General features: G+C 39.1%; 1 protein-coding gene across 1 annotated transcript in view; it reads left to right on the forward strand.

Annotated features, from left to right (window-relative positions):
- Positions 1-26,871, forward strand: part of LOC135073234 (LIM domain only protein 3-like) — a 51,349-nt gene extending 24,478 nt beyond the window's left edge. Inside the window, exons 2-7 of the mRNA XM_063967340.1 lie at positions 12,752-12,841; positions 22,404-22,641; positions 22,921-23,046; positions 23,191-23,332; positions 24,540-24,722; positions 25,474-26,871. Coding sequence (XP_063823410.1) covers positions 12,796-12,841; positions 22,404-22,641; positions 22,921-23,046; positions 23,191-23,332; positions 24,540-24,692 — 705 coding nt within the window. The 5' untranslated portion in view covers positions 12,752-12,795 and the 3' untranslated portion in view covers positions 24,693-24,722; positions 25,474-26,871. The remainder of the gene's footprint in view (positions 1-12,751; positions 12,842-22,403; positions 22,642-22,920; positions 23,047-23,190; positions 23,333-24,539; positions 24,723-25,473) is intronic.
- Positions 26,872-27,103: the final 232 nt, after the last annotated feature.

Below are 27,103 nucleotides of genomic sequence, written 5' to 3' on the forward strand. Positions count from 1 at the left end.
AAGGGTATAAGGTAGAGGAAACGTTTAAGCTAATAAAAAAAAAAAAGTGCAGGTCGAGATGTCAAGTTATTCCCGCGCGGTACGGATTTATTTACAGCTTCGGAGCTAAGTTATTGCGAGGCGAGTCCGCGAACAACGCAGTAATCAGCAGTGCGTCTTATCTGTAGTGTTGTAGGGACTCTAATTTTAGGGATGGTAGAGTTTTCTTTGTACTCTTTGGTAAAGATTCCTCATCTGGATTGTAGTGTAGGAATTACGCAAAGACTTTAGTGTTTATCATCGTTGTAATTATATTTTTAGAAGCTATGGTAAAGCTACTAAGTAATGTCTTAAATTAGAGACTTTACCTCTGTTTATTATACGAAGTATTTAATTTATCGTCCTATTAATATCAATGTAAAAAGTTTGACATAAGAATGAAATTAACCCTTATGGTACCTGGTACTCTTAGAATTAGTATCTACTTAGTACTCGAGTACGCTAGAGCTCGGTACGTTACTAGCTGATCATTAATTAAGCAACATTATCGCGGGATCTACGTGGGACAAGTATGACAATTACGGCCAGCATGCTTTAAATGGTGTCTGTCGCCAATTCTTGTGAAAGCTTACAAGAACCCAATTAACGTTTGTTGTTTTAAAATTCGTTGGAATTCCGTTTTCTATGTATTTTTCACACTTTTTTATCTGATCAGATATGAAAGATTAAGCATTAAATTGATAAATACCTAGCTGTTTTTAATTCATGTAATAAAAGAAAGGAAATTGCATAACTAAGTTGTTGTTAAGACACAAAAATAGGCGTCTAATAAATAACTACTCTTCAGCATTAAAAAGTGTATTTTAAAAATTGATTTGCTAATAAAACATCATAATATGATAATGTTTGAAAAGAAAATAGAAGCTTGTATTGTCAGCAAAAAATATGAAAGTCAGATCTAACAGCTTTTCTTTGGCATTGAATGTAGAAGCGTATTGATATAACAATACAGACAATGTGTTGTGAGTAGGAATATGGGAGTGCTTTTACATACATTGATTTATTCGTGAATCATTATGGCGGCCATTAGTGGGTATGTTATGTGATTAATTACGTTGCAGAGATCGTGTTCACCCACTTCACCTAGTTGTAATTACGGCTGACTGAGTAATGCTGACATTTTGTTAGATCTATTGGTTGAAACGCGTAACAATATATTACGCGGACCGTAGGGGGTCACGATAAACTATTAGGCCTGTACGGGCTAGTTCAGCAATTAAATAGCGATTTAAATCTACAACTGCTTTTTTGTACATTTTTTGCTTTTTATTACACAGCAATATGAATGAGCAAGTGTTAATTTAGCATGAGATCATATGGTTCGGCTACATAAGCAAAACACTCAATAATATTACGTAAACGAGAAAAATGGCTTTACATCAAGAAGGCGCAGGTGGCAGACTCTGCTGCAATAATTAGTCTCCAAACACTCAACGTTCTCCAAATATAGCAATGTAATTATCATAAATTAACTCCGTTAACGTATTGTGGAAAATTTGATGGCATTAGCGATGGAAATACGGATCGTATCTCCTTACTTTATAATGCAGATATTTAAATAACGCGATATGGGAGGAGCGGATTGTAAAGCAATCTTTGGTTGCAGGTAATTCGTGGCGAGCCATACACTATTATGTCCAATCAATTATGAACGCGGCTTTACACGGCGGCGGGTTTTGTGCAGTAAATTGCGCTTATTGTCGGGTTAATTTGTGCGCAATTTGCAGCTTACTTGAGGCGTAAAATGTCGCGCGGGTGAAGTAGGTGGCACGACGCACATTTCGCATTCGAAAGATTTAAAACCTTGGTATAATGCATTCCAAATTTATTTATGAAATTACTCAATGTAATTACCGGGGGGTTATTTGCGGCGATCACGGCCTGCGGACAGGTTTGCTCGGCGCGGGCGGCAGTGGGCGACCCTACGACCCCACTTTCTGCACATTCTACTACTCGTGACTGCAATTACGTACTTGCATATATCAATGCCAATTTCCTATTACAATTATAAGCGCACTTAATACCCAGCAGCTTAGTTACACGCGTACAATGAATGGCTATTTAATGTTTTGAACGAGCAATATAAATAAAACAACTAATGCGTGATCTACATTACAATGTTTAACAAAAAACTGAATCATGAACCTTATCGCTTTTTTATAAGATGGATTTTCCACTAATATATTCTTGATTGCATTAAAATACACATTGCATTGCAAAATAATGTAAATTTGTTAAGCTAACCGTGTATTATGTAAATAGTTGAGCAATAAAAACTAAATCAAGCAACTTTTTAAAACGTTTATGTACGCCGCGCGACATTTTAATATGATTGCCGATGAATCAAACGGTTCGTATACGCAAAGGTTGCTCAACGTAAGTCTTTGTTATCGGGTTCATGAATAACGAATTAGAGTAGGTACAAGTCAGATTACATTCGGAGACATTGAATAATACGCAAATAATCGTAGATACGATCAAACCGGGCACGCAAGTCGCGAAGCAATAAAGGTAATGTAGGCAAGGTATTTGCCAATATCCTCGTGGAGTGGCCCTCCCAAATATCTTGAGATTGTATTCCCCCTACATAAAAATTGTTCCGGAATAGAGATACTACCCGGATAAATATTCAATTTCACTACGGACGAAAAAGATTTGATACCTTTGGTACCTACCAGGTTTATTGGATGATAACCTTTAGAATGGTGTGGATAATCATATTCATAGTTTTTCGACAAAATATAGATGAGTTTTTAGATTAACTTTGTTTTTGTACAGGATATGAGGGATCGGGATTTGATCAAATTTATATTTGGGGGTCAGTTTGCTTTAACAAATTGCATTGTTTATTTTATGTATTTATAGAATGGTATATTAGTTTACTCGTCAAAATGTGCGCACTATTTTGTGAAAGGTCTAAAAGAATAAGCTTTTGTATATGTACATTAAGTACAAACTTAGATAAAATTAATATTAAAATTAGATTAATCGCAAGAGTGTGGCATATCCACTAGTTGCGACCCTCTCGAGAGGTAAGGAGAGAACGACATGTAGATGAAAAGGGCAGCTGAATCTAATACAATCGGGGAAAGCGATACTCGCTTCTTTGTTAGGGTTGTCACTGATCACATTTTGACTACGGGATGAATCAGATCACAAAGGGTGAAGTGTATTGTGTTGTGATCTCTTTTGTTTTATAAGAAGGCTCTAGGTAAATGTCCTTCTGCCGGACGTGTGTTATTCACTCAAGATAAAACCTAAATAGGATATTATTCATCCCACACTGTCTTTCTTTCGCGATCCATTGTACTTGGATTGATAACAAAAGAACTGTCTATTCTTTGTTTTCTTTTGTTACATATAACTCACCAATGATACGGTACCTACTATAGCTGGGCATTAACTCGTTAATCCGTTAATCGTTAATTAACGAAGTTAACATTTCTATTAACGGATTAACTTTTAAGTTAACTTTAAAAAATGTTAACGGACTCGTTAACTTCCGTTAAATTATCCTATGTCCGTTAATCGTTAATCCAGTACCTACTATTTACCAAAAAGATACAGCAGGCACGCTGAAAAACACTATAAAAACGCGTTCTGACAAGAACGTTCGGGCTTCCAGAACTTCCAGAACCCAAAACAACAGTTTTTGTAACCAGAACGAAACGATATAAAAAATGCTATTTTTTATTTATTTACAAGCTTATAATCACAGCTTATATTGACTTCACTTGTTAGTATGTATAGGACAAATCTTGCAACTGAATTTAAGACCAGTTCTCCTCAACCGATTGAGCTGCAATTTGGTATATGTACAGTCACGGAATGAAAAGGTTCGTCAGTTTTCAAATTGATTCCTTCAACGAATCGCGAGCACATATTACCTTTTGAAACTATGTTACAGAATAATCTCGAGTTAGAGAAAATAATCTTTAACTGTTCGTCACTAAAGTTCAAAATTATTCAGATCAAAGTTGTTTGACGATTTATCTTGTCAAGAAGATTATTATGATTGATAAACTAAAACCTTCTTGTTGGTTCAACCTGCCATTATTATTTCTTTTAAATAAAAAAAAACTATTGTCAATTGGTCAATGTCATCATTGCATTGCACTGATGGGATAGAAAAATAAACAATCAAAACCTTATTCGTTAGCAAACGTCATATTTATTTAAATGTTAGCAGCACTGTTTCTTGCACTGTTATGTTGGCAGGTTTGACTTACAGTACCTAGTGCAAGCGAAAACCGACACTAAGGTGACGAACCTTTTCATTCCGCGACTGTACTTATACCTTGATTTTTTAGAATCCAGCAGAGATGTAAACAAACACTTTCATACACAATTACACCATAATCACTTACGTGTTCATAATATCATACACATTATTTAACAAGCCCATGAAACCAACTTTATTTTCACGTTTATACAAGTTTGAAATCAATCTTTGAAACAAATTATTTTAGCAAAATACGTGGGCGATGAAAATTTGTGAGACTTGTCAAATTGACTTGACGTTTAAAATCATGTGTTATCTCCATATTGTCTATGACTTGTCTCTGACACATCAGTGCTGTAACCTGTGAGTCATAGACAATAATCTGTAAATTTAATCGATATTATTTTAAGTATTCACTTATTCCGATTACTGATTAATTTTAAATAAAAAATATACGATGCTTTGTTTAGTTTTCCAGCGATAACTTCGACAATTTGTTTAGTTTTCCAGCGATAACTTCGACAATGATTTTTTTACTTTTAGTGTATACTTTTTCGGAGTCAGTTTAATTTTTAGTCGGTTTTATTTAAACGAAATTATTTTACTTTTTTATGCAATTATGCTTACGTATTGTTCCATTGCTTATTTTCCTATACATATAAGTAAATAAAATATAAGAAAATAAAAATCTTCTTTCAATGAGGGTTTTCGCGATTGAAAAATGCGCCAGATGGCAATACGTAGACGCGAGGTCCAAATGCTGCGTGATTGGTGGATTTTGACATATCTGTCAATGTCATGTCAAAAATAACCAATCATGCAGAATTTGGACCTCGCGTCTACGTATTGCCATCTGGCGGATTTTTCAATCGCGAAAACCCTCATTGATAGCATCTTAAATTACCTCCCTAGCGGAATAGAGCAACAAAGAACTGAGCGAGCGAGATGTCACTAGTAGCAACACTGTCAAACAGAACTTTTTGCAACTATTTGAAGTTTAATAACTTTACGGATATCATTGATTGTTTTACTGTCCAGTGTGTTTTTTGATTACATCTTTGCATTCAGTTTGTTTCCTGTTCTCGAAAATTTCATAATCAGTTCACATTCAATGTTGCGACTTTGTTGCATATTTTTAGTATTTTGACGATCACCCGGCGATGATACGCAAGTACTACAATAATTTCACTTCGGGATTAACGAGAGGTTTTGTCGCATCACTAGTTCACAGACTAAAAATATTTTTATGTCAGTTGGCCATTTTTGATGACATTTCTGCTGATTTCTAAAAAATTAGACTGTATGTAAGTACGATGAAAATGCAATGTTGTGGTACCATTGAGCTGGTCTAATGATGGAGTCAAGAGGCGGCCATAGGAACTCCTAAATGAAACGGCGGAATTTCATCAAATTTGGGTTCGTTGGATTTGTCTTTTCGAGCACCTTTGTACTAGATGATGTCCAGGGTCCTGATGATGGAGTCAGGAGGTGGTCATAGGAATTCCTAAACGCAACGGTGGAAACTTATCGAGTTTGGGTTTGTTGGATTTGTCTTTTCAAATTCAAATTCAAAATCTTTATTGCATTCTATGTTGTACATAAGGTCTTAAACAATATATTGTATAGTCTCAAACATAGACATTTTCGAGCACATTGGTGCTAAATTGTATTGTAATTGAACCAAGGCTCTAAGATTGAGATACTATAGACTAAGAGCTGGTGAACGCCAGACCAACGTCATTTTATAAAAGCTGAAAGTTTGTCAGCGTATGCTCCCAATATAGGTTAGAATGTTGGTGGATTATGAAGTTTGGGTCATCGTGGCTTTGGCAGCTATGATCAGCTATCCTAAAAAAAACTGTCTGGTAAGGAGTTGGAACTGTCAAAACTGTCTGGCTAAAAAGAGGAATAAATTCCATGCGCGATACAAGCTTTCGAAATTATTTGAACCTTGCATACAATTATTTTTTTCGTTTTATTATAATGTGTTAACGGATTAACGATTAACGTTAACTTGCGTTAAATCTTGCTAAATGTAACGTTTTAACGTTTAACGAAGTTAATTTTTTTATTAACGGTTTAACGATTAACGAAGTTAACTATTTGATTAACGGTGCCCAGCTATGGTACCTACATTAATAAATCATGATCATAAAATACAAATAGTACAAGCTACAATTATAGCTAAAGTAATAAAACGTGATACATTTTACAATTGCGCAATAATGACGTTTTAACAAAGCACTTTTCACTGGAAACTCGATTGCAAACGCGGCACTTCAGGTGAAATAACAAACAATTCAATATTTATGCCCCATTTCGTATCACGCTGATAACTGCTGGAAAGTAGTTAAAGAGGAATGTAAAGTTTTATTGCGTTCCGTGATACGCGCGCACAAAGTATCGCATTGTTAGCGGAGGCAGCCCTGGCGGGGGTGGCGGGCGCTGGTATTGAATGAGATTGCTTCTTACTTCGGCAAATGGATCACGTAGTGGATGAGATGTCACAGTGTTTTAAGATCCCAATTCGACCGATCCCCACGTCTTAGACGACGTTAGACAGTTATTATCGTATACTAGATTGCTTAATAGCAATTTTTATTATTCTGTCAAAATGTTATTACCCTACTTACGAAAATTGGGGCTTATTTTCGTCGTTTGTTTTTAACGTAATGGCTTACAAATGAGAAACGTGTTTTTGAGCTGTATCTATATTATTTAAAAAAACAAATTTAATCACAGTTATTAAACTTTAGGTAGTCAGGTAAGCCATCATAATTTAGGTGCTTATTATATTCTTGATAGACGTTTCTAATTGATGTGGATAATTAAAAATTAACGATAGGGCAATTATAAATCAAAATGAATGATAATAACGACGAAAAATAATTACAGAATTTCAATAAACACAAATTAAAGTATGCATTACATGTAAGTGGATACATTCATAGTCAGTAATTGGGAAATTCCCGAGCCGGGCCGCGCGCCGGAGCCGCGTCGTCGGTGGGTGGCGCTGAAAAACAATTTCACGCCAAATCTTAGCTTGTGTTTTCCTATTTCCTTTTTATTTATCTTTTAGTCTTTTCTTTTGTCGAGAATCAATTTCACGGATGAGTGTCGCGATGATCTCAAGTTAAAAAGCGTGAGGGTTCGAGCGTTAAGCGGTGCACGTGTGCAGTTCGGACGGGCCCGTCCGGCGTCCGGGCCGTCCGAGCGCCCGGGCCGCTCCTCATTACCCGGGTGACGCAAGAACGCGTCCCGATAATAAGCTTTCTGCTCGGTGCTCCTTGTGATTGGATGGGCGATGCGTGTGTTATCTGCGTATGCGGCTCGCGATATATCTGACCCAATTTTCTTTTGCATGGCTCCGTAAACGAGTTCGCCATGTCAATTTGGAACCCATTCGTTTATTTTTAGGCACCAAAACATCGATTTTAAATGCAATCACGAAGCGAAACAATCTAATGTACTTACTGCATCGCGGGGTTAAGTAGTGAATAACAGTGATTGTTTTGGCGCTCACCCAGATGGCAATGCACGTTTTGCTGACATGCAATAGAGGACTGGGCCGTTCCCATGTAGATACATTGCACTGTTTATTTCTGCGTAGTTTTATATTGGATTGTGTATCTGGTTAAAAAAGCGCGGAGATCAAAATGTTGTGTTGACGTGGGACGGTTTTTAAACACAGCGTCCGGCGATCGGATGCGGCCGCACGGTTCAAAATTGTCGAGCCCAGGAGCCAGCTCCCTCGGAATTGTCAATTTTACGGGCGGTTTATTTCCGGACACCGAACTTCCTTGGTCAGGGCCGCCCGCCACCCACAACCCCTTCGGTGACCGCTGCTCGTCCGCACAAATATTCCCTCCTCGAAACAAACACCAGCCGACAAAAGTCATTCTTCAAAACATTACGATTGCGGATTTACTGGATAGTGCTATGGAGCAAGGAACCGTAGCATTTGTTCCATTAATGATGCCATGAAACACTTTCAAGGTGATGGCACATAAAATTTACATTGTATGTAAGTGTCTTAAGCGAAAGCTTCCCACTTAAAAGCTCTACAAATGCACTGAAAGCTCTTTCGCGCACTAATCCCAAACCTTTTAGCTGCAATCAAAAGCCCCGAGTGCTCGGCGCTGCGGGCCGACGTGATGCTTGTGGAAGCGCCTAGGAATTTAATTTACATTTTTAATTAAGTTAAATTTTGTTCGGAAAGCTTTCACGGAATAGGAGTTTTCTTGATTAGAGTTCAGCTCTGCCTGAAGTTTGAGATTGATTAGTGGAGCTTTAATTGCTCTCTGCCGGTGAATAATGAATTCGATCAGTGTGGAGTCAGAAGGGAGTCACTAACAGATTACATTAATGGATCAAATTGTTGCGCTTTACTAAATTGGTTTTACAGTCATCATTCACATCATAAATCTTGTCAAAAGCAGAAATGTAGAAATTCACTGAAATATTTTCTACGCGGGGCATGTCCACAAGTCTCTACCTTACTTAGTCCATCAGAAGCTCGTAATTCATTATTGGGGTGAATTTTAACGTAATACCGCTTAATTGATCGCTGCGATAACACAGACATAATGGAGATAGGTACTGATAGTCGCCACTCGACACTACCCGCCCCACCTCAATAATGCCCAAATGGCTTTCCGCCGCATACCCCAAATTACTGGAAATGACTTTAATGGCTTTCTCTTCTCGCGAGTTAGTTTTAATGCGTTCGGATTGGTAAACTCTGTACTATGTACGCGTATTTGTGGACATGGTAACCTGATTATTAGAAATTTAATTACGCGAGGTTAGCGCAGGTTCGATGCGTCCATTTGTCTACTGCCTGCGGCGGGCTTAATGACTGAACAACATTAATTCTGGTGCAAACTTTCTCATGTTATAAAGCATCGTAATAGGCGCCTGTAAATCGAAAAGGGCACAAAGGAGCGTGTTATGGTTGACGTAAAGCCGAATAAATAAGAGACTTCCGTGAAGCACTCTCGGCGAGAAAGTCGAGAGCCAGTGACGTACGATTTGACATAGAATATTTTATCCGATCCTGAGACGCTGCCATCCATTCCACTTATCCCGGGCACTCTGTTGAATTTTTGACACGTCCAAGAAAAGAAGGAGCTGTCCTTTTCTGTGGCTGGTTTAGTGGTAGTAGAGCCCTTTAAATTGTTGTTACACGAGGGGAGCTGACACAAGACGACATAGGTACCTTCACATTTGAAAAATAGTCTCGGGGGATTCCAGTCTGAAGTGATTTTTCGTGTGAGATATTTTATAACACACCTAATAATTTTATTGTAAACAAACTTATTATTGAATTGATCCAATTGTTGGTAATCTAAACACCATTATTTAAATAACTATTTTATAGTTACTTTTTACACTTACCTAAGCTGGTCAAATGTAAAAAGCATGATCTCAATCTTACCCAGGACAGTGTAATAGATACACATCCAAGAGAGATGTAATCTGAGACGGATTAAACTTACCAGACGATACCTAGTGACTTTTGTTTTTGCGGAATATTTTTTATTGCGCGATTGAACCCTTTTTCGTCATAATTTGACTGATAATGTAAAATTTTTATTTAGATAAGAGATCGGCGGATGGCCGCGGGCCGCGGGCCGCAGCTGGGCGCCCGCCCCCTATCGGACCGAATCCCGCGCAATCCATATTAGATTTGCCCGCTCTCTCATATCCATTCTGAGATGTTCATATTTTATTGGGGCCAATAAAACGGATTCATGAATATGAGAAATGCATAACGAATACCGTATTTATGGATGGAGGCGCGCTCGCTCCGCCGCGGATGTGTCGCGGGTAATTTGATAGCTGCCTTTGTAACAGGTGCTGATGGGAATTTCGATGCGGTTATAAAAATTTTTTCATTCCGCTTGAATTTGATGGCATATTTCGCTTTTATTTTATATGTATTTTTATTTCCACCGAATAACATCCCAGCTAAATGTTTTATGAATCGATGTCACCTTCCATATTTTAATGTATCAGTCAGGCTATAATGCTTTTGCCTTTATAGTCCATTGTATTAAACTGGCATCAGGCGGAAAACTTCAAGAATCATTTAAAAGTTATTTATCACCTGTTCATTTCTATTCTTTGTCATTATAATTCAATGAATGATTAAATGAACATTATCTAAATGGTCATTAGAAAACGTGACATGCCACCAACATAACCCATTTACATGTCTCGTTAACCTTTTAATATCATTTGCATATCCTATTGCTGTTTTTATATTTAGCCAAAGTAGATAGTTATGTCTTTCCCATGGCCTCAATTTCGAGCGGGTGTACTGCAGAGCGGATCATTAGTGGCTGGTGTAATATATAGGATGTTCCAGAAAATAGAGCTCAATATTACGCCATCAGACACCAGCAACCAAGTAACTCTACTCGTACTTTGTGAGCTATATCAAAAGTATCAGTAGAGATAATTTAATTGGTATGAATACCAGAATTGGTTTACTAATGAAGTATATAGTAGCAAAAGTCGTTGAAGATCTTAACTTCGTTTCCTTGTACAGCCTGTATGTAAACCGGGAGATACAGAAGCTGCGCTGGCGCCGCTGGCCGGACGATAAATCGCGCCAAATAACCCAGAGATGGATTGTTATACGCGACTAGGCCCGGATAATAAATAGACCGCTTCCGACCTTTGATAGTTCGTTTACTTTATTTATGAGTTTACACTCCTTCGGTGGTCGTTTCGCGCTAACGAAGTGCATTCGAGTTACATTAAATTATGTTGAACTCTAAACTTTGTTGTGCGGTGTTGATTTGTTTGTTTGCGCTCTTTCGGTGCTTACACTTTTATGAGTTTCGCAGTGAATGATAGATGCCCGAGATTTTAGGGTTGTCACTTATAAATCACACAGTTTACGTTTAGATGTTTGTCCATTTCAGTAGATGCATTGGATATTATTGCAATCTGCATTATTTTGTAAAGTCAGTATTTCAAGTAGGAGATTTTTTTTATGCAGCAGTAAAAAAAATTTCACAAACAAATAATACTTTGCAACCAACACCAAATTAAACTACGAGTTACAGCTACAGTTTTTGCTAGACATTTACCGTCGTTGGCCTTTACAATACACGAGTAAGAAAAAATCAAATAACCTCATTATCAAGTATTATATTATCTGTGTCATTATACAGTAGACATTGAAACACTCGAAAACAGTATACAAATGGTTCCATTACGTCGTTAACACAGGGGTGTGAAAGTCTTGACTCGTCGCTAATAGGCGCAGAGTGTCAGGCTGCACGAGCGATCGAGCCATGTAAGGACCTGCCTATTAGAGATTCTGTGGCTCACTGCGTGTTCCAATTTATTTTAATAGTTGTCGCGAGCACGGCTATATTTCGAAGACTTTATTTCATGGACACCTAAATAAAACACGCTGACTAAATTGGCGGAGTATCGTCAAAATACGACACGTCCGGGTAGGTACATGTCTAGCATGTTGCATTTATGTGTAGACTTCAAAGTCTAAGGCTGAGTTGCACCACATAACTTTGACCGTAACTATAACGTTAACGGGTGTTTTTTGTATGAAGTTCGACAGGTTTTCGACGTTTGTCAAAGTTAATGTAAGATGGTGCAACCCAGCCTAAGTTAAGGAAATTGGTATATTGTTGCTTGGGATTTTGGAACTATTTTCTATATTACCTACTTTTTACATTTTGAAGTTTGAATGATGTGAAGCATAAAAAGGAAAAAGCTTATTGGACTTGGATTTGGACACTTTTTCAATTTATTATTAGGTATGTTCTTACTCAAACTAAACAAAAGATTCACGAAAAAGCCGATGCAAAACAATGGAAATAAAGTGTAGGTAGACATTTTAATTGACGTCAATTTAATACACATGTGAAACCTACTCCTAAAGAGTTATTAATACCTCCCTCAAGTTTCAATTTACAGCTTTGCATGGACGTCTCAACCTTCAAGGGATGCCGTCTGATAGCGAGTTTGTTATCCTTTTGCTTTCTGAAAGTAGACTTTGATATTGTGTAGTAGGGTTGAATGTTGGAGGGTCTTGTGTGGAAGTGATGTAGAGGTTGGGAAAAGAGCTTTATTGTATTTGTAGGAAGGGTTGTTTGAGCTTGTATCGGCGGCGGGGCCCGCCGTTTGACGGCAGTTTGTCGGAGTAATAAGGTCTCGCGCGGAGTGGACGTAAGGAGAGGATATCGTTTATTCTAATGAGGTTTCGCTACGAGACGCGTACGGCGCTGCTCATGTCCGCTCTCCCTCTATTGCTTCCAGCTAGGATTCTTTAACAATGGAAATTGCTGAAAATGCAAAAACTAGTACAGGGCAGCGTTTTATGTTTGTTTAGGAAGTGGACTAAATATAATGAGCGACGTCATAAAAACTTTGTTAGGATTGTTATTTTAAAATGTCTTAATTTTTGCGTAGCTTTCAAGTAACACCATTAATTGTTTTTATTGTTTGTTCCAGATAATACAGCTGTGTGATGCGCGAGCGCGAGTGACGACACCACCATGATCCGAGATCCACCGGCCATGCATAAGCCCGACAACGCCAGCAGTAAGTAACCGCTTAATCTCTTTATCAGCGCACTCTCGCTGAAGGGTATTGTTTCGTTACGTCACATCATGCCACAGTGAGCATGCCACCAGACCGTTGATATGAGATAATGTCAGTAACTGGTCAGTAAAGGAATTACCAGATAAGTTTGAAGCATCTGCTTCCAATTCTGACTCCTTGTAATGTTAGGATAATAATATTTTAATGCGCTTTTATATTTAGGGGTAATTTGATAGCGCGGCAGCGGCGTTTTTATAATGTGAAGGTATAGGCATCCTCTGCTGTCGTGCTGCTGTGGCGCTTCTGACGCCCTATGTGAAAGCAGCCTTAAAGCTCTTACGCAGGATTTTTAGGAACGATAGGAGCTTTGCGATCATTTTGATGTAACTTAGCTGCGTATATTTCTGCACAGTGGGACAATTTGCAGAATCATAACGACTCTACATAACCTTCTCATTTTAACAATTGACAAATTGTGTCACAAGGTCTTATATCTGACAGTTTAGCGAGTTCAATAAGCGACAACATGTTTCCAGAAACTGTACATTTTACGCAAGTCGGTGGAACAATGCAATTACATAAAAAAGAGAATATGTAAGCAAGGCAACGTTTTCGTTTTGCTGACGTCAATTTTTCATAATATTAGGACAAACAGGTCGCGAATAAAACGCGGCAAGGGTTGTGCCATAAACCGCCCGGCAGCGTCCGTCGCGATATTAAAAAGGGGACGAACGATATTGCAATATCACATTTATGCGAAATGTCCGACACCCAGATCGTATTGATAAAAATAAGCGATTTTTTATTGTGCCTCACAATATTGTCCTAGCGTACATTTTTTACTATGTTGTTCTCCAGTTGTAATCTTGTAACGTAACGGGGTCATATTTTACGACCTCCAATATTTATTTTTGCGGTTGAGGAATACGAATAGTTAGTGACACCGTCTTACATATCCGCTGAGATTTATTACTGAACAAAACATTCTACGGATAGTGTTTTACTTGTGTTAAATCTAAATTCACGATCTAAAAGCCAGACGACGGAAAATCAAGTTTATTGCTGTAAGTAGAGATACGTGTACCGCACCGCACTTCGTCTACGCGACACTTCATAAGCCTTTATCGTAATCAAAATCGTATTTTACGTTGTTACAGCTATTAGGCTATGCGACGTGATGGAAAATCGAATGTCCTTCGGCGTGCGGCACTGACTTAACAGTGCGAATTAACAATGGCGGGATAAAATATCTACTACGTTCAATAAATGTAGAGCTTGAATTTTAATGTTTATTATAAATCCCACTGTTTTAATATCGATGTTCATAATAAATTTATTTAAATTACTTAACTATATTTAAAAAAAAACTGATTTTAATGATACTTAAACTTGTTTACAAATACACTAACACTAAACAACAAGAATCTTGTTTTAGGCCAATTTGAAGCGCGGTCTAATGAACGTTTAATAATTACAGTTACGATTCAAATTAACCACAAACTGAATAAATATTCATTAGCTTTTGATCGCGATGAATTACTAGAAGAATATTTAGTGTTTGCGTTCTAAGAAAACTGGTCGATCCGACAGCTTATTTTGAGTCGATATTGCCGTTTCATGATGCTTGCATTCCACGAGAAAGATTTCAATTTCACCAGAAATAACACAACAAATTCGCATGAGCATCGAATGCAGCGGCGGAAAATTGCGGAGCAGTGCGGGTGCGGTGCGACGCGGCTGCGGTGCGGCGCGACGCGAAGCGCCGTAGCGTGGCGAGGCGGCGCCCGCGGCGGCTCTGGGCCGCCCTGATAAAATTTATGGCCACTTCCCCTTTAAAACAATATTGAGGGCTCAGTTGGGATTTATGTCTCGCCGCTGCTGCAGCGACTCAATTTATTCTTCAATTTTTCATACAATAACTCACACACGTATTACGAGTGATGGATGAAAAGGACTAACTTTCGGGCTTTAATAAGAGCCTCCAGATGCGAATCTACAAATTGGCTGAAGTTTATTGCCCACTTATGTCAGGCTTAAGTTTCGCCCCGAGCTTTTCTCTCAGAAAATAATTTATGACGTAGATTGTCTCGACTTTGTACACGTTTGATTGTCGTTTGGGGATACGATGTATTATTACGGGCCGGCGATAAAATGAGAGACTCAATTATTCTTGATAACTTTTTCAATAAAACATTTCATTTAACAAACAAGCTATTGCTTTTAACTAAACAAATACTCTATACTTTTTTTGATTCTCTGTCTTTCAAAAAAGCTCTACTTAATAAGAATTTATTTCAATCTTGACAACTTGATAGTTTCTGGAAAACTGTTAAAAATACATGTTACCTATCTGTTTACATTTCATTCAATGAACTTTCTCCGCTTAAACGTTTAAATGTATAATAGTATTTTTATTCCGTGATAAAGCTGTACTGAATAGTAAAGAAAACATTAAGCCGTTTTCTCACAATGTGGAAACGCTATCGATAAGAATTTATCGCGAGAAGAACAGCACTAGTCGAGTCGCGATCGTAAATGGGTATTGGACGGCGGGCCGAGCGCCGAATACAAACAAGCAATACTCTGATTAAAATATAAGAAACACACACCAATCTCCCATAAGGCTGAGTGAACACTCGACGTTTTGCCAAATAATTTCGAACACTAACTTGAATGTAATAGTGGTACACTTTATGATATGTAAGTACGAATTGCTTAAAATACAGAAGGATGTTTGATTTATAACTAAAAATTATATCTTTTAACTAATATTCTATGTCCGGTTATTCTTAAAGATTGATGGTTTTTTCTGATTTTTATCAGAATAGCACGCAAACGCTAATTGGTTAATTACTTTTAATAATTAAATAAATAATTAGTCCTAAGTAAAACGTATCTAATTCTGTGGCTTGGTGGCTGATGTTCGCGCACACCAATATTGCAGGTTTGAATCCCACTAGGGGAATCGCAATGCATGTGTGCATGAGAATTCGTACTTACCTACACGGAATCAAAAACGTTTAGTAAATAAATATTAAATACGAAAATATTAATATTCGTATTAGTTAAGTGCTATGTAATTAGTTGATTAATTGGTATAATTTATTATTTATTTATTACCTTTTAAAGCAATGTATTTTTATGTCGGATGATATTAAAATCCATTCGCTCTATTTGCGTGATTAGCTAACCAGCTTTCCTAATTATACATGAAATATTACTAAAATAACAAACATACCTAATGTCGTTAGTTCAATTAATATCTTTATAACTTGATAATTTTGTTGATAAATCGTTAATTGAACAAACAACGCTGGTTCACATCGAAAGCAATTAATACGGGGTTTTAGCATCAAATAATTGAAATTTTGATTGCTGAAAACTCTTTCCTTAGAAATCGTTTACCAGTGCCATTAGGCATAATTCAAAAATTAATTTAAACTTTCACAAGGTTGAGTTGGGAGGCGGGCAAAGGCAATATCAATTTCATAATTTTAATTAAAAAAAACTAACTTCTCTGATGACTAAGTCTCGTACTTTTTTAATAACGGGCCGTTAACGATGGTGGTTTAGGTGGGCCTGTGTCTGGGGCCCACTGCCATCGGTCAGACGGAATTTTAATCAGCCACTCGCAAATTACAGGCTACCGATTTTTAATTATCAAGTGTTACTGATCTATACATTTTAATGAATAAATTTAAGTGTCTGTTTGTAATGTTAAAATAGTATTTTGAACAGAAAGTGCATAAGTACGGCACTAATAACAAAAATGATTTGATAATTTTCAGCCTGTATGTTTATGGCGAATAATCTCCGAAACGACTGAAACTATTTTGACGAAACTTTCACTGGTATTTTATTTTAATTATGTATGTTATAAAGGGTAACTAAGTAAGGCGTCTTTTGTTTTAGAAAAATAACTATATTTCTGTACAATTTAAAAAAAAATGATGTGACATAAGTTCTCTTCCATTTCTGAAATAACAAACGTCATCTTTCCAATGTCACAATATTTTGATACATTTTGTCACAACTCATGTCGACGCAGCGCACCGTGCAACCGCACTACCTACCTAAATCCGTGACTGGTGTTTCGTTGCACAGAATGTGTATAATTATGGTGATGTTTTCGTTTCGTAAACAAGCTATGTAGGTTATTCAGGGCGAACATCCTGCTCGTTAAGTTTTTACATTCGCTATTAATGCGAAGCCCGCATTTGGTTAAATCTAATTACTGCCCGTATAATGGATATCGCAACAACGCAATCAACTCCATTGTTTAATGAGTGGCCGACTACTAAAACTAAATAAATTGTATGAGCATTTAGAACGGCTGCAACCGCAATCATTATATAAATCCATTAGTAGGTATAGCACTTTAGATTATGCCGTATGATATTTTATTTTCGTAACAAATTTGTAAATAGTTTGCCTCACATAACTAACTTATACCTCGAGGAAAACATTTAAATTACCTAATTAAAACAACGCTCGCATGTTATTCTAGACATCTAAATAACGTAGCCGCGTGACAAAAATAATTCAAATAAGTTAACATTTTCGTCAGCATAATTAATAAAACACTAATGATATTTTCTCTCAATCTATTAAAACAAAAATATGTTCAACTCAAAATAATACATCTCAAAATTATTTTATTTGTTTTATAACGTGGTTAAATGAGCTCATTAAAACTTGTAAAGAAAAGCAATTATGTCGATCGCGTTCAGGCGCGTTGTTAATTTTATTAATAAAGGCGGTTATCTATTCATTTATTAATAAAACCGATATAGTCATGCAAATAGTAAGCCGAATGATGAATAGTCAATGCAGACACGTTGTGTTAGCATATGTGGAGGGCGAGTTAATTGCGAAATGCAATGAACGTTTGTAAATTGCACGGAACGATCGCGGGCGGCCGCATGCGGGCTCATTACAATAACCTAGCATTTAATTGAATCACAGGAATGTAACCTGCGTACGCACACCGCACACATACATCTCTGTTTGACGGCACTATTAAGTATTCTGGGGTTTGACGTCAATCCTCATTGGTGTTTACATACTCGGCGCAGTCAGAGCAAAGCAGATAATAGGCAAATATTGATTATTGTTTCACAAAATACATTTTTTTTACTTGGTTCAGGTCAGGTCTGCGATGGTGAGCGACCTCCTCGTGGTGCACCCTGGGCAACGTCCGCGTGGTCTGTTCACGCGGGCGGCTAACTTCTCACCTGCGCGGCAGGTCTCGTCAACTCGGCGGGCCTGTCGGGCAACCCGTAACCCACAATTGAGTGGGCCGGGGGCCGTCGAGGCATTTGCCCGGGCCACGATGCAGGGGACATCTTTAAAAACCCCCACAGGTGGGGGCTGGCGGGGCGTTTGCCCGGGCCCATTCTTTGGAGGGCCGCTCTCGGTACTTCTCTGATCAGCAGAGCTGACCGAGCAGCGGCATAGAGCAGACCGTAACCCGCTACGGCGGGCCGGGGGTCCTGTTATACCAGGGCCGCGAGGAGAAAACCTCTATAAAAAACAACTGGAGGAGGGGACTGGGGGTTCCCTCGAAGCCAGAGAGGCTTGCTCGTGAGCGAGCCTCTAGCCTGAGGCGGAGCTGCGGACGAATGTCCAAACAGGACAATAACTCGCGGCTCCGTTTCTTTGGGCTCTGGTGGAAACCGTCGGGTTTTAGTGGGTAGGCCCCGCCTTTAGTGGGTTGGTGGGGAGAGTCCCACATAACCCACTGGCCGTCCCCATAGACCAGTGGGTATGCGCAAAGCATTTCCCGACGAAAAAAAAAAAAAAAAAAAAGGGGTTAAGCTTAAAGTTTGTACGAGTAATAGGCATTGACGTCTAATGCTGAACCAAAAAAAAATGCTCTACCTACCTACCTATCTTTGTCATTCAATCAATTCCTCCTTTGAATAATGTTTTGACGTAACGACGTAAACCAAAATCATATGTTATCATATCATTAACAACAAGAGATTAATTAAATCTTATCCAATTGATTAAAAAAGACAAAACTAAAAATCTACACGATGCGTACACGCAGCAGTAAAAGGACGAACATAATAATCTTATTATGGAAACAGCGTTCGTTAGAAAGTCATTATTAATTACAACTTCATATCGTGTGAGTGAAGTTGGGTTAATCAACGGCGAACTAAAGTACCCGTGTTAATAATAAATCGTAAGCGCTGGCGAGTCTAAGTTACGTGTACAGCAGGCTAGCGGCTCTCCACACGGCACCCGCAACTCGGAAATGAGTTTGCGCGCTAAGAAAGGATTTTCGGAACAAAAGGCCATTACAGATTCCAATTAGATCCCAGTGTTTAGGAGTAATTTTGCGGTGAAATTAGAAAATTAATTTTAACTTAGTGTGGTGCAAGTGACGAGCTACGAAGCGTTAACGCTTGGTGTTTCGCGTTTGCCGCAGTACTAACGTGCACCCAGTCAGTCTTACGACAAAATAAATTACTTTTCATCCGTTTCCCGGTTTCTTTTCATTTCGGCGCCTTAATACGTTGGCGGCAGCCGACCGGCTGTGTCGGCGAAATTATACTGCCGGGTCAGTTCGGTAGCCAAGTCTCTATCAAATTCTCGGCTCGACTGTAATAAAACGAAAATAATACGAAGCGCCTTCACCCGGATATTTATGTACAGTCCCACGTTATTAACTCCCCTTTTATTGTTTTAGCTTTCAGGTACGTATAGATGAAGCAGTAGCATACGGTTCGTTTTTGTTTTTATGGCCGTAAAAGCGTTAATGTTCGTCTCTTGTAAAATTGCGAGAAACCATAAACGCGGAGAGTCGCAGGCGCTGCCGCGGCGCAGCAGCTCTGTGAATCGATATAATCGATCCGGCCATTAGAAAGACGCGCGCCCGCTCCATAATTATAGCATTAACAACATGCACGTCCTGAAATGGACAAAACACGCCAGTAACCGCACGCCTCAGCGTCGCCTTCATGCGGCATTCCGCGGAAAAACACGGAGATTCTTGGATTGTTGCGGGTAGACCGCCGGCATTTTTTATCCCGAAGAAACTTACCGCACCTATGCATACGTTCCAAGAATATTAAGGAAAACCGCAGTGAATTGATTAACTTTCAAAGTTTCGCGTTAACGTATCGGACTTCGAGTTAACAGTTATTATTCAATTACCATTTTTATCGCTCCACCCGAAGTGGGTAGGAGTCGAGCGGGGTTAATTCGTTCTATAAAATAGGTAGTAAATTAGTCAATACGTGCCGTGAAAGGAGATACATTAATGATAGTAATCGTTTAGTGCAATTTATTGTGGGTCCACGCGGTAATTCGGCTCTAGGGGTCGCGCGTGGGCGGCCTTGTTAGAGCCCTGCAGCGCACTAATTGCGACGCCCGGACGCCATACGTCATCTTTATTATTTTATTATTAACGAGCCGTCATTAATATAGTCCAATTAAGTTTATTGTCGCGACGTCGGCTCCAATAAACGAGATGTATCGGCGTCGGCGACTGGCCGATGCGCAAGTGATCGATTGCGCTCGGTGTGTCCACCTAGTTACCCCTTCAATTGGTTCCTTGATTGGTTTGACGTACGCACTATTATTATATGGGCCGTGTGCCAATAAATTGGACCTGATTGTTTTCTAAAGAGCGGTCTATTTGCTTATACGAACGTGTACTAGCCGCTCCAAATTGAAGTTCCTTTGTAAGCGATGATCACACAGTGTAGTTTGTATTTACTTTGTATATTTGCATAATATTGTACGAGTTCTTAATGTTCCGTGACTAGGTATATTATAGAAACTATTGAAAAATAAAACATGGCGTAATATGCCTATTATGTACAGAGGTGATGTATAATATAATGTATACACACGGCAGTAATATTATAAGACAGGATGCATTGCGTTCGCTGTTTAATAATTCATGAAAAAACAGACGTGTATTAAAAAACTAAATTACATATGATTAGCGTATGTAGAAAAATTTACAATCTTCATTAGACGTACTAGCAGCAGCTTATGCGTTGTATAATTTTATCGTCCCATTAACGCATGTATTCGAACAAAGTTGCGCTTTTTCTTGTGTGAGAAAAATGCGTTTGCGCATCTTAATGACGTCAGCGAGCGGTGACTGCGTGTCACGCGGCGTGGCTCTGCTCGAATTAATTGACGCAATTATGCAGTAGAAAACAATCAAGTCTAACTTAATTCCATAATGAGTCGCGTATTACGAACAATTACCCATTTGTATGTAGCGTAACAGAATTCATTACTACGTCCATGCTTTAAATTAACCACCTTCGTCAGTTCAAATTACTTACTCCTTGCGTTATTATGTCCTAGAGACAAAATACAGCTTTGTGATTATACGCTGGTGTTAATTATGTTATAGTAAAGGTAGTTCATATTAATTATGCTTGTGGTAAACTTGCTAATAATAGGGTTCGGAAAGAACGTGTCTTAACATATTCATTACGGTTATTACCCGCATTACTGGCATTACCTACTTACATAATGCCGCGGGCAGCACTCCGCCGCGGTCTCCTAATTACCGTGCTGATATTATTGGTACCGTTCGTACTGGGCGCGGGAAATTCTTCTGATTGGAGTTACTGCACAACTCGCTTTCAACGAAAACGAAATTAACGAGATATTTCGACGAACAAAATTATGACTTTATTACTTGAACGATTTGACAGTTTATAATAATCGTTCTGAGAAACTGAAATTTACATTTTCTGTGAACGACAAGTCGTTACCATTTTGCGTTTACATACATAATTACTAGTACTGATGAAATAAAATTTTACAACGGCAGCTTGATATTATCGATCATTTTACGCACCAGATGGAGATGTAGATAAACAAGTTAACTTTTATTCGTTCAAGGTTCATTTTCATAACGACTCCTAATAGACGTCTCCGAATTTGGCAAGCAGTAAAACGAGGAAAGTATTTCCTTTCAAAGCAGATGGTGAAATCGAATTTTCAAGTTTTGAATTGTATTTTACTTGATTTAGAAAAGTGGCAATCCTGTGAATGATATTTATATCATTCACAGGATTGCCGTGCTTATAAGCACCGTGAAAAACATTGGGACAAAAACATCCCCTAACAATTTTCTTTAAGTAATTAACATCACTGACCTGTAAAGCGTGGGTTTTGCCTCTGGTAAATTAGAAATTTCGTCCTCCTGCAGAGAAGACGAAGTGACCTGATGATCTTCATCAGGTCGCTTAGGTCAGATGATGATGACCTGCAAATAGAGGCATAGAATCACGCAGATAGCTCTAATATGTATATTAGCCCATGGCTCTACCTACTATAAAACGGGACTTTTCCCACCACTCGTTCCCAAAGCTGCTGTCTACTGTGATATTCGCCTACTAACCCATATTTTGAAGCCACGATAGCCGAACGGTGCAGGGGTCGGACTGGCCGACTCGTGATCCGGGAAATGCGGGTTCGGTCCCCGCCGCCGCTCGACTATTGTGGTGAGCTCACTCGTGACACAAGCATATTTAACGAGGGGTTAACGGGAGTATTAGTAATTTGTTATATCTCCCACCAGGTCAGCAAGATGAGAACAAATACAGCCTCAGCAGTAGCGTGGTGGGCAACACGGGCGGCGCCAGGCTCTGCGCCCAGTGCGGCAAGGTCATCACCGAGCGGTTCCTGCTCAAGGCCATGGAGCGCTTCTGGCACGAAGACTGCCTCAAGTGCGGCTGCTGCGACTGCCGCCTCGGCGAGGTCGGCTCCAAGCTCTACTACAAGGCTGACCTTATGCTCTGCAAAAGGGATTACCTTAGGTAAACACCTTTATGTTTTGCTATTTTTTTGTTTTACAATAAAACCTTTACTCGGTTATTATCTCACATTTGATTTTCGTAGTCTTCAATCATATCCGTTATAATGTTTTTTCTCTTTTTCAACACGTAATAATGTAGAGCAGCCTTTTTCAATTTCACATGTTGTTCAAACCATAATTTTTTAGCTGCTCGAATCACTTAAAGTAATAACGCGCGTTATAAGGGACCTCGTTATTTATAAGATGTATTTTACATTAAGAGCCTGTTATTTTTCATCAGGTTATTCGGTGCCACAGGCAACTGTGTGGCGTGCAACAAAGTCATTCCCGCCTTCGAAATGGTTATGCGAGCCAAGAGTTTCGTTTACCACTTAGAATGCTTCGCCTGTCAACAATGCAACCACAGGTAATTTCGAATTTTCGACTCGCTTTTTAATGCTTAATGAATATTTTTCTCGTTAGTAGATATTTATGGTGGAGTTGTTTTTGCAGTGGAACACGTAACCTGGTGCGCCGGGGTCGTAAATATTAATAGCCGTTGTTGGTGCAGGTTCTGCGTGGGCGACAGATTCTACCTGTGCGACAACAAGATACTGTGCGAGTACGACTACGAGGAGCGGCTCGTGTTCGCCAGCATGGCGGCCAATCCCAGCGGCTTAGCGCACATCCGGCGGCAGGTCAGCGGACTACAGGTGAATATTTCTGAATAGCATCTTCAATGCCTGTCTAGACTGCCCTGATTACATATGAATAGAGTCTCTGAATAGCAACAATTTGACCTATTGATTGACCCCTTTTATCCATGCCATGGCATGTTAAAGTGGGCGTCGCTGCAGATGTTATTTCTGACGTGCCTTCATATTCCGTCGCGTCTTTAAATATATCGAGGCTTTGTAATTGTCATTCTTTGTAATTTGCTACACGTGACAGCGTCTCCACATGCGTGTGAACCTCTGACGTGGCGTATCGTGTTCGGCGGAAAAAGCCATAAAAGCTTGTTCAGTTCGGCCGCTCGCCGTCATTTATAATTTACTTAATAACCGTTAACCGACAATGAAACGACAATACCACTACTTATTGAAATAATATGTTATTAGTAACTTGTAAGGAAATTGATTTGGGTTGTATGTAATTATTTTGTTTACCAGCACATATTTTTTGAAGAAAATGGTGCACGTCGTTTTTATATTCTTTTAGGGGATAGACTTTTTTCTGAAGATCCCCATCTCAAATAAAGGGCACGTGAAAAAGTCGGTTCGGCGGAGTAAATAACTCCCACAAGGACACTGTTAGTGGGAGATTCTATCTTCACTTTATTATGTTTCTTTTGTGATCATTAATCTTTCTCGTACGAACGCTTGTCGGAATGCGAATGTGGGGGAATCTATTTCATTTTATGAGTCGCGCGAGTGGAGGAAACCCATTCAGCCGCACGACATTTCTAATCGACTTTTTGATTGCGCTCTCCGTGTACTGTTGGTAACTTGTCAAGAAGATACGACAGATTTTAGTCACGGAGTAGTGGATAGCCTTGCAGCTTCAAGTAAATAGTTGCAACTGAATGAGATGAATCTTATATTTATGAGAGGATTTGGTTGGTGACTATATTGTTTTGCCTTTTGCAAAGTGTACTAGAAAAGTACATTCGCATAGTCAAACTTTACTTGTCGGCGTCCATGTTGTAGATATTTGATATGTAGGAGTTTCATGAAAATATTCCCGTTTGTGATTTAAATGATCGTCCAGATGTGCACTTGGCCTAGTCTAAACTAAGCAACGACGCAATGCTCGTTCATACTTCAATCATAGTCGCGTTGTCTTTGGAGTCCTGAAAAAAGAATAGATACGAATCAGTGTTTGTCTGTTATTTCAATTACACGTTCTATGTTTGTTGCCCAGTCACCAAGCGGCGGCTACGTAGCGGGCGGCTGCGGGGCGGGGGCGCCGGCCGCGGCCCTCGACAAAGATGGCGGCAACTGCGCGGGCGCCGACGACGCGTCCAGCGGCTACGGCAGCCCGCCCGATCCCGACGTGTGCGATGCTGCGCGATGACCGACGATGCCGCGCCGACTTCTCGCCTCGGTTAGTTTTAGTTACCTTTATGTCACTAAGCGGAGGCTACGTAGCTGCGTAGTAGCGAGAGCTACGGGGGCGGGGCTAGACAAAGACGGCGGCAACTGCGTGGGCGCCAACGATGCGTCCAGCGGCTACGGCAGCCCGCCCGACCCCGACGTGTGCGATGCTGCGCGATGACCGACGATGCCTCGCCGACTTCTCGCCTCGGTTAGTACCTTATATGTAGTAATCAAGCAGCGGTTACGTAGCATGAAAGCAGCTACGAAGGCGCGGGTATAAGGACTGAGGCTACGTAGCGTGTAGCTACGTGGGCGGGGTTAGACAAAGACGGCGGCAACTGCGGGCGCCGACGATGCGTCCAGCGGCTACGGCAGCCCGCCCGACCCCGACGTGTGCGATGCTGCGCCGACTTCTCGCCTCGGTTAGTTACCTTCTCTCCATGCGGGGGCTACAGTTTAGTATTGTGCGAATCTATGCTTTGATATTTTAGTCCGGTATGCACAGCACTAAGCCAGGCGGTTACGAGGATGACGTCGTTTGTCTAGTGTACTCACTATGCACTACTGTGCATACTATGTAGTTCACCTCACAAGTGTGCTTAATTTTCAGGACTACAAAGCTGAATATGACGCTTATTAATGGTCATCATCAATATCTATCCATTTAATTCCTAATTACAGGTTATTTGCACCATGTAATTTATGTGGTCAAGGAGGATATACGTTCATTGGAGTAATAATCGTCTGTTTTGCCTCAGGTGAAACCCCACTGAGTATCGGAGTCACTAAGGCCGCGCGCAGACTGTTCCGCAGCGGGACGCACTTCTGACAACCGACGATCGTCTCTACGCGCAGTAGTCCGGCGTCCCATCTTCAAAAACTAGCCATCACCGACAACAATCATCTATAAATAGTTATAATAAGGCTTTATTTTTTATCGTTTCACAACTCACTTCAAAGTTGGAAAATATAATCGATGTTAATAATAACACAGTATTTAGTGCAAAACCGGCTAAGTGCAAAACATCGAAGCGTCTCGCTCGCTGAACATATTTTATAAGCGTCGCACGAGAGTACATTAGGCTAGAAGGCGGGCCATGGATATGTGGCCACTTTACAAAGTGTCCGGGATGAGTCGCGATAACGTTGTCAGAACACGATATTTCCATTATGTATACGATTTGAGCTCTTGTTTACATGTTAAGATAGCGCGCGTGGGTAGAGGACGCGCTCTCGCCACATCTTGCGCTTAGCCACATTAGCCACGCCCCGTATTCTTCAGTAATAATCTTTAAACCAATATTCGCTCATGCATTTTCCAAGTGTGTTCATTAATTTCCATTTTCATACCCATACTCTTAAGAGTTTTCTTCGACCAGACGCGTACGCGTCTCTACAATCGAAACTTTTCCGAGTAATGATTACATAGGTAACGAATTCTCATCATACAACGATTCAGGTCCAGACACTAAAATAATAATGATAATAAAATCGATCTCATTGTTATGGAATTGTGTGTACATTTAGAAAACTAATATTGTTATCATACAAGGTATGAAGTTTTTGAGGATGATTTTCTTTCTTATTATTTCTTTATTGATTGGTTAAGTACCTATATTAATGTTATTTTTTACCAAAGATAAGTTTCCGTTAAAAGGATTTTTTATGATTAATAAAATGCAAATGAGCTACGATTTACGTAGGTTTTAGTGATATAATCTGGTATTCAGAGTGTTGCGATGGTTAGTTAGTGCTACCTCTGTGTAAAGTTAAAAACTGTTTAAGACATTTTGTATGATTGTTTTTGCCGCAGCTTCAGTGAATGTTGATCGCGTGATAATATCTGTAAATTAAATATTTTTGAATTCGCTATAATATGTTATGTTGATTCTTTGAGCAAGTGACCCTGTAGGTAAACGCTAAAGTTTTTAAGATAAAATAAATAATGTAAAATAAAGATTTCTACGATAAAAGATGTATTTATGTAAAAAATTGAACTGTCGTTTGTTAGAAATATCAGCTAGAATAATTATGTCATCGTCTAAATACATGCAGTTAAGATGTCAAATAAAATAATTCGGATTTTCATGAACATCGACAAAATAATATTTCATTTCGCGTTACTATGTAAATAAATATATTTATTTAAATGATTATATTATTGTGTTTTATTGACGGAGAGTTGGTGAGGTGATTAATAATGAAGTAATTTAGAAAGTTTAGCCATCTTTCTTCAATTTTTCTTCATTTCCCTTTTTAGGGTTCTGTAGTCTTGACAAGGAACCCTTATACTATAACGGTTAAAATTCATCAGTTAGTTTAAGAGTAATAGTCATTTAACTCATGTATTATAAAATTTCTTAACTCGTAAAAATTCCTAAGAAGAAA

This window comes from Ostrinia nubilalis, chromosome 7, assembly GCF_963855985.1.
Source record: "Ostrinia nubilalis chromosome 7, ilOstNubi1.1, whole genome shotgun sequence".
Classification (NCBI taxonomy): Eukaryota; Metazoa; Arthropoda; class Insecta; order Lepidoptera; family Crambidae; genus Ostrinia; species Ostrinia nubilalis.